This window comes from Rhincodon typus, chromosome 2, assembly GCF_021869965.1.
Source record: "Rhincodon typus isolate 14 chromosome 2, sRhiTyp1.1, whole genome shotgun sequence".
Lineage (NCBI taxonomy): Eukaryota > Metazoa > Chordata > Chondrichthyes > Orectolobiformes > Rhincodontidae > Rhincodon > Rhincodon typus.
The window spans coordinates 132,093,128-132,101,831 of NC_063333.1; the positions used below are offsets into that span (position 1 = coordinate 132,093,128).

Consider the following 8,704-nt stretch of genomic DNA (forward strand, 5'->3'; position numbering starts at 1 on the left):
GGGGGATGGGTCTGGGTGGGATGCTGTGAGGTTCGGAGTGGACTTGTTGGGCCGAAGGGCCTGTTTCCATACTGTAGGGATTCTATGACTTCTTGACAGCTGTGAGGCATCTTTTAATACTTGCTGGATTTGTTGGTGGTGTGATCTAATAGACTGCTCTCTGAGGTTCATTGCTGCAAAAAGAGGCCTGTGGATAGATAACTCAGTGTGGAGCTGGATGAACACAGCAGGCCAGGCAGCATCAGAGGAGCAGGAAAGTTGACGTTTCGGGTCAGGACCCTTTTTCAGAAAAATACCCGAAACGTCAGCTTCCCTGCTCCTCTGGTGCTGCCTGGCCTGCTGTGTTCCTCCAGCTCCATACTGTGTTATCTCTGACTCCAGCATCTGCATCTCTTGCTATCCCTGTGGATAGATAGGTGCTCATCTCTTTTGGAGAAACCCTCTGTTGCCTTTTCATCAACTCAGCCCCAAACTCAACTCTCATTGTTCCTGTACTTGTTGAGCTACATTGACTTCTGGTATGGCTGCACTTTGATTTTAAAATTCCCATGGTTGTTTCAAATCCCTGCATGATTTTCCTCCTCCCTACCTCTATAGCCTCCTCCAGACTTAAGACCCTCCAAAATTAGTGCATCCTCCAATTTTAGTCTCTTGCTTATTCACAACTTTCTTGTTCCACCAAAAGATGGAATACCTTTAACTGGCCAGGGAGACCAAAAACGCTGAAAAGCCCTCTCGGAATGTCTTTGCAATCTCATTCACCTTATCTGAAAAGCTTCTTAGAACGTTGCTCTTTGACTAAACATTTGGTCCTTTATTCTAATATTTCCCTATGTCACTTCATGCCAAATTTTGATGGATAATTGTCCCTCTGTGGCTCCTTGGAGTGTTTCACAGTGTATAAATGCAAGTTGTACATTAGCATGTCCAGACAAATGGTCACAGCTATATTAAGAGCACCACCGTTTCAAAAGGTAACTGTTGACATCTCCCACTTATGAATAAAAAGATCAAATGCACAAGCAATGAAACAATAGCAAAACATATATGTACATATAATGACAGTAAATGTAAGAGTGAAATGGATTTTTTTCTTCAAAAGATCAGGGATGTATTATGGTGTCATTTGAACTATGAGACAGACAAGGTAGATCACAGTTGAGTGCAGACTTTAATTGTGATTTTGTTTTACAGCAACAATACAAAAGGGGCATGCAATTGATCAAAGATGCTGGCCATCTAAACGGTCAAACACACAAAGAGCTGCGATACTTGGGTGAAAAAGTCAACGATTTCAAGCAGTTTTTAAGTAACTTCATCAACAGGCTGGAAAAGTGGAGGACAGATTTGGACAACATAGTGAATTTGCATGAATTTTATGAGACAGTAAGTGGCTTATAGTGCAGCTTTTATCTGTCACCACTGATTTGCTCTCTGTTTTGTTGACTGTGTTGCTGTTTATGTTATTGGGACTTTTTCTACTAGTTAATTGTATGTAAGACCTTTGTTAAACAAAACAGAAAAAAATTATCATTATAAAATCTGACAATATTTTGAATATTAGGAATTTTGAGTTGCAGCATGAGGTTGGATGTTACCTTCATTAAATATAAGGGTTAATATAAGGTTTTGAGTACAGGTAGTTCACCTAGAATGTGATAGTTGCCGTCTTGCGTGACCTTGCGCTACAGGAAATTGCCATAGAAGATCGCATTATAGGGAAATTGCTATAGAAAATTGCTATACCTGTACAGCAGAAAGTTTGCGTTATCCAAACAGCGTCCAGTATTCATCAGTCACATTACAGCTGATTCGCGTCAAAGAAACATGCTTTGTAACAGAACAACCTGTACTCAACAGTTGTGTAGGTCCCATTGTTGACCTTGTGCTAAAACTCTATTTACAATCCATCAGTTGGGAATCAGCCCTGAAAAGTTAATCCTTTTCTATTATAGATATGCCAGTTACAGTCCACTTAAATCCCAAAAATAATTTGTGATCTTGTTGTATTTCGCAAAACTTTTGCATCTGTTAAAAAGTCTGTTAGACATGAATGTGCTTTGTTGAAATGTCTACCAGTTGGGTGGTATGGTCAGTGACTCAATGGTTAGCACTGCTGCCTCCCAGTGCCAGGGACCTGGGTTCAATTCTACCCTCAGGCAACTGTCTGTGTGGAGCTTGCACATTATCCCTATGGCTGTGTGGGTTTGCTCCGGTTTCATCCCACAGTCCAAAGGTGTGCAGGTTAGGTGGATTGGCCAGGGAAATGCAGGGTTACAAAGATAGGATAGGGGTAGGTCTGGATGGGATGCCCTTCTGAGGGTCAGTGTGACTTGATGGGCCAAATGGCCTGCTTCCACACTCTAGGGATTCTATAAGTCCTATTTGCTCCTTTGTTTTCTTATTGTCTACAGACTACTACATGTGTATATTAAATTCTATACGTTTTCTATACAAATTTGCCATGAGGTGAGGGAATTCCTTTACTTGAAGTACTTTTCTCTCTGTTTTACTGATTGCATTTTTTTTGTGACTTTTAAAAAAGTTGTGTGATCTCTTAAAGAAATAAATTGATTTGGATTGATCAATCCTGAAACAAAGAAATGGTGACTGTCACTAAAAGGAAAATATAGTTTCATTTCTTACTTATTGTGATCTTTTCCGCTTTCATTATTAGGCTGACCAGTGGGTTTTGCACTGCAACGATTACCTAAGGCAGTTGAAAGTGGACGAGCAAAGCACCTTAGACTGTACCACAGCTGTGGTTCAGAGCTTGGAAAGATACCACCAGGATGCTGTCAAGTTCAATGCAGAAAACTTCCAGGAGATGAACGAGATGGTCCTTAGCCTCGGCAGCGCTAGAGAATTGAAGCAGTGGAACTTCCAGTGGGTGAAGTGCCAACAAACAAGGCATCTTTTGGAAGAGGTCTTGGCCACTGCTATCAGAATCCATGAGGGCCACAGCAACAACTTGGCCACTAAAGTAGACTCTGAGGATGACGGTCCCCGGACAAGCGGTGAGTTTGACACAGAAGGATCTGATGAGCTTGGAGACTCTTTGTCTCAAAAGGCCACAGAGAATATGGAGAACGGCACGTGGCCTGATGAGTCAGTGCATCATCAGGAACACGATCAGGTTTTTGTGGCATCAGAATGCCCCGCTCCATCACATTATGAAGAGTCCCGCCAAAGTGTCGACGCATCGTCTAAATTCAGCACGACCTCTCTATCCTCGATTCCAGCTGGTGGCAGGTTATGCGGCGGCAGCATCTTCTACAAAGATCTCGACAACTGCGCCACGAGCTCATCTGCCTCATCCTGCCACTCGGAGCCTGCCTGCTCACTGGCACCTCGGCACAAGAAGCAGCCGTTGAAAAAGATCATGAAGAAGGCCCAGAGCTTTGAGTTGTGGCAACGAGAGAGTAGCCACATTGAAGCTGGCAGGCACGGCAACACCGGAGTTTACATCAAAGGCTTGGAGGTGGTCAGCAATGTGGTGGCTGACAAAAATCGGGTTTTCAGATCAGAGCTAAAAAGCCCGGTGTTGACCAGGACTCGCAGCTTACCGATATCTTCCAGGATGCTCCATCCACATGCAGAAGAAGCTAAGCGAACCGGGAGGTAATGATTTCATTAGTCATCAGAACATTGATGCAATAATTGGAAATATTTCCAGCTTTAACTCTGAGAAGGCTCTGCACTATCAACCTAAACTACCATAGGTCATTCGATGCCTCCAGCCTGTTGTGCTGTTCATTTTGATCATTGCTGTTTTCTTTCTCAGTTAGATTTAACTACCACTCCTCCTTGGTGACTTTACACGATTAAAAATCTATTTATTGCGGCTTTCTTCAGGTTGCAGCTGTACAGGACATTGGTGAGGGCCCTATTGGAATACTGCATTCGATTCTGGTCTTCCTGCTTTAGGAAGGAAGTTGTTAAATTTGAAAGGGTGCAGGAAAGATTTACAAGGATGTTGCCAGGGTTGGAGGTATGAACAATGGGGAGGGGCTGAATAGGCCAGGGCTATTTTCTTTGGAGAGTCTGAGGTTGAGGGATGACCTTATAGAGGTTTATAAAATCATGGGGAGCAGGGATAGGGTGGGGGAGTCCAAAACTAGAGGGCATAGCTTTAAGGTGAGAGAGGAAATATATAAAGGGGACCTAAGGGCAACTTTTTTATGCAGAGGGTGGTGCATGTATGGAATGAGTTGCCAGAGGAAGTGGTGGAGGCTGGTACAATTACAATATTTAAAAGGCATCTGGATGGGTATACGAATAGGAAGGGCTTAGAGGGATATGGGTCAAATGCTGGCAAATAGACGAGATTAGTTTAGGATATCTGGTCAGCATGGACAAGTTGGACAAAGGGTCTGTTTCCCTCTAGTACAACTCTATGGCTCTACGACTGTATGACCTCAACACCCACAACCTTCTAGGGAGAATGGTAACTAGATTTCCAGATGACAGAGAGACAAAGTCTTCATTTTGTGCTGACGTCTCTCTGCCAATCACTGATGAAATTTAGTCTGAATCTTGGACCACTGGGATGCACTGACTTGGTATTGAACCAGTTGGTGTGGTTGTAAGGATATATTTTAAGAATTCAAATTAGTGCCTTGCATTACTTCAGATTCCAAGGTTATAAAATTTCCTCCAGAAGTTGCATTCTTATTTCAGATATTAATTTTTCAGACTGGTGACATTAATTTTTCAACACATGGTGGAAATCTTATTTCACAATCTCTCAGTTGGAAGAGTATAAAAATTGGGGCTACATGTTTTTAGACAGAATGTAGAATTTCAACTTTCTGTTGGAGATCCTGCATTAGCAACAAAGCAGTCATGTCAATATGAAAGTTGATTGATTTGACAAAATTATACTTAGCTCGAGAGTAATCGAGATCCATGTCAGCTCAACTATGACCTTTTCGATGGTGGTTACCCAGTTAAATAATCTTGGAAGTCATAACTTAATTAGTTAGCATGATGGCAGGGTATTCCATGGAAGGATTCAAATATATTTAGTTTCCTTACCAAGGGAGTATTTACACTGTGCAATTTGTTACTATCAGGAAGGCAAATATCAAAGATGTATGTAAAGTGAATCTTGATGAGCATTTACGCGAGAAGGAGATAGGTGTTTATGCTAACAGGGTTAGATGAGGAAGGGTGCTAAGGGAGAGCATTGAGTATAAATAGTTTATAGATTTGTTTGGCTCAATGACCTGTTTCTGTGCTATACATTCTGCGTACTTGAAAAAGAACTGAAACTATCTCACAAATGATACAGCCTATGTATCAAGAGTCAATTCATAGGATTTGTAACCCCATTCAACTTTCAAAGCTTAACAGGACAGATCTACCAAGTCATAGGATGAAATACAATGGATGAGTCCAAGATCATTTGTGCATCTATTCACACTGCTAAAAGATATTCAAACTGGGTGTCCTCCTTTATTTCCCCGCAGTAAGCTGCAGCATATAATGGATGAAATGATCAGCACAGAGAGGGAGTATGTCAAATCCCTTGGATATATCATAGACCATTACTTTCCAGAGATGGAGAGACTGGACCTGCCCCAGGATCTGCGTGGAAAGCGCACTATCATATTTGGGAATCTGGAGAAGCTCTACGATTTTCATTGCCAGTACTTTCTGAAGGAACTCGAGAACTGCACCAACGGTCCGCTTCAAGTCAGTCAGTGCTTCCTCAAGCATGTAAGTCCCCATCCATTCCTACTAAGCAATGTTTTTGTTTGGAGTTAATTTGAAATATGAAACACACAAAGGGGAACATTTGTCCAGTGCTACTGAATAGAAAATCAAGTGTATCAAGGGCGTGTTAACAGAACTTTATTCTTTTGTGCAATATATGTCAACAAAGCCCTGAGATAGGCCCTTTTTCAATCTCTTGTACCACTTTGTTCATCACAAAGTCCAACGCACTAAAAGCAAAGTTATGAAGCCCCATCTATTGTCCATCAACTAAAACACAACGTCCAAGTTTAGCCCAATCCATCTATTGGAAACAATGGAGACAAGGGCATTAAAATGGTGGCTGGGCAGAAACCGCTAGACTGGCAAAACATTCCTCCGCCTCACCAGTTTAACTGCACAGCTTCTGGCAGCCAGGAGACTATCCTCCCGAGGCAGGAGAGACCTTGAGAAAATGTGAAACTTGCACCTTGATTGCTGCGATCCAGTTTTAACTTGAAATTGTAGGAGGCTCCCTGAGCGCAGTTGCTGCCAGAGCAAAACCTGGCCTAAGGCAGCAAGAAAGACCAAGGTGGATGAAATTCATTGTTTTCTGGCAGGATATCATGGGAACCAGGAAGTGCGAATGTGGACTCCACCATGTGATTTTAATAAACTGCAAATGAGATGGTGTGAAGGTGACAATCTGTGTGGTTTTGAGAAGCGTCAATGTAATCATCTAAAGTCGTAAAGCTCGTGGGAAGAACAGCTTGTAGTTATCACACAGCTCAGTTCAAAGGCATAGTAAGATACCGAAAACTTTGCATTGTGAGATTTGGAGCTTTTGGATTTATCACTAATGAAGTATTATGCCTTAATATCTATTTAAGATGTTCACAAGGGATGCCTTATTATTTACATCAAAATGGCTTTGGTGATATTTCTAATACCCTTTGTGTTGTGTGGCAAATACCCATGATATTCTTTTAGCCCCATGTCACAGCCTCAAAACCAAAAGATGTAATGAGACGCATCACTTTACCAGTCTTCTATCCCTTCAGCATGCTTCACACATTCTGATTCAGTTGCACTCAGTACCTGTACAGCTCATTCTGTTGCCTGCCTCGTGTTTTCAGGCTTGTCAGCAATAGACATAGGACGCCCCCTTTGGGAGTTCCTATGAGCAATCTGCCGGCCCAGAAATGGGAAGAAGCATCGCAGAAAAGCATCAGGCTGTAAATATGGCACACGCTGCCTCATGCATGCCAAGGCTGCTGCATCCTCTGTGCGTTTATAGTGCTGTCACAGTCTGGCTGATTGATTGAACAAGTGTACTGCTCTGCCTGATAGTTCAGAATGTATCCAGCTATGGTGTGGGGTCGATTCAGACTCCTGCAGGAACGGGAGGGAGAACAGCACCAGGCTAGCTGCCCTCTTCCGCTCAAATCTCCTGCCTAGAAGCAGGAAAAGCGTGTCGTTTCCATTTTATAATGCCTTCACAAAGTTACTGCTGAGGTGTTTTGCCGTTCAGGTGTTGGTGTGGACTTGTTGGGCCAAAGGGCCTGTTTCCACACAGTAGGGAGTCTATATAATAAAAAAAAAACAGGAGCTGGTTCATCAAAGGAAATGATAAAGACAAAAGGAGGCAAAATGAGAGAAACTGAAGACAGGAAAGATGTACAAGATCAGGGAACATCTGAACGGTTTAAGCTTGTTAACTACGTTTCTTAAAAAAAAACTGTGTGGAGTTTGTACATTCTCCCCATGTCTGTGTGGGTTTCCACCGGGTGCTCCAGTTTCCTCTCACCGTCCAAAGATGTGCAGGTTAGGTGGATTGGCCATGCTAAATTGCCCCATAGTGTCCACAGATGTGTGGATTAGGTAGATTATAAGAGGATGCTCTGAGGGTCAGTGTGGACTTGTTGAGCCGAAGGGCCTATTTCCACATTGTAGGGATTCTACAGAAAAAAGAGGTGCAAACCCTTTCAAATTGTTTGCTGTCTTTGCAATACACCCTTCTCCCCCAGCCAGGAAACCATCGAGTCAGTCTGAAAACTTTCTTTGTTCAGCGTGGAGGTTAAAAAACAAGGTCTACTTTTTGGATTAGGACAATTTGTGAAAGGAGCATTACACATATGAAGTCAGCCCAGTGACTCCAGCCCCTCCACAACTGTTAAAAATCATAAACTGTTGGGTATAAAATGGATATGCCTGAGTGACTATTAACTCTGCCGTAGTTAAAATTGAGAAAATTAAAGAACCGCGGTGAAATCAAAGTGCTCTCTTCCTCATTTATCGAGAATATCCACTGAGTCTGCAGTACCTGAAAGCAGCATTTAAAATAGTTTGGGAGTTTTATTGAGACGAGCAAATTCGATTCAAGATGAGTTTAATGAGCAGGTTCCGAGTCTGAGAATGTGGTTTAACTACGTGTTTGTTGAATACATTTGGAACCATGCAGCACTGTCTGTTTATCCTAATGTTTGCAATTTTAATTTGTTTACTTTGTTCATCTAGGAAGAGCAATTCGGGATGTATGCACTGTACAGCAAGAACAAACCCCGGTCCGACGCTCTCCTTGCCAGTCATGGAAACACTTTCTTTAAAGTAGGTGGTGTGTAGGTTTTGAAAAAAGCCAAATTCAATTCAAATCAGTGCGGAGAGAAAAGTGCTTGTAGGGTTAGAAGAGTGGTAACTTTGGATTAGAATATGTAATAGTTAAGTATTGAGAAAAATGTTTCCGTTTTTGCTCAGTGACTACTCTTTCTAGTTTGGGGTTCAAAATGTTGTGCATTTGATTTCCTCTCCAGGGACTTGATCATGTATTCCAAACTAATGCCCCGATGCAGTGTGGGAGTTGCACTTTTGCAGCTGCAGCTTTCATGGTTCATATTAAACCCTGGTCCCTCATTGAATATTGGAGGATCCCATAGTATATTTTGAAGGAAGATTGAAAGACTTACATTTGTATATCACTTTGCATGACGACTGAATGTTGAAAGCATTT

General features: G+C 42.2%; 1 protein-coding gene across 4 annotated transcripts in view; it reads left to right on the top strand.

The window, feature by feature from the left end:
* Positions 1–8,704, top strand: part of zgc:158766 (uncharacterized protein LOC100009641 homolog) — a 180,843-nt gene that overhangs the window by 152,886 nt on the left and 19,253 nt on the right. For all 4 annotated transcript variants that reach the window (XM_048616664.1, XM_048616684.1, XM_048616677.1 and 1 more), the window contains exons 13-16: positions 1,195–1,386; positions 2,678–3,621; positions 5,472–5,721; positions 8,215–8,304. In XM_048616664.1, coding sequence (XP_048472621.1) covers positions 1,195–1,386; positions 2,678–3,621; positions 5,472–5,721; positions 8,215–8,304 — 1,476 coding nt within the window. The remainder of the gene's footprint in view (positions 1–1,194; positions 1,387–2,677; positions 3,622–5,471; positions 5,722–8,214; positions 8,305–8,704) is intronic.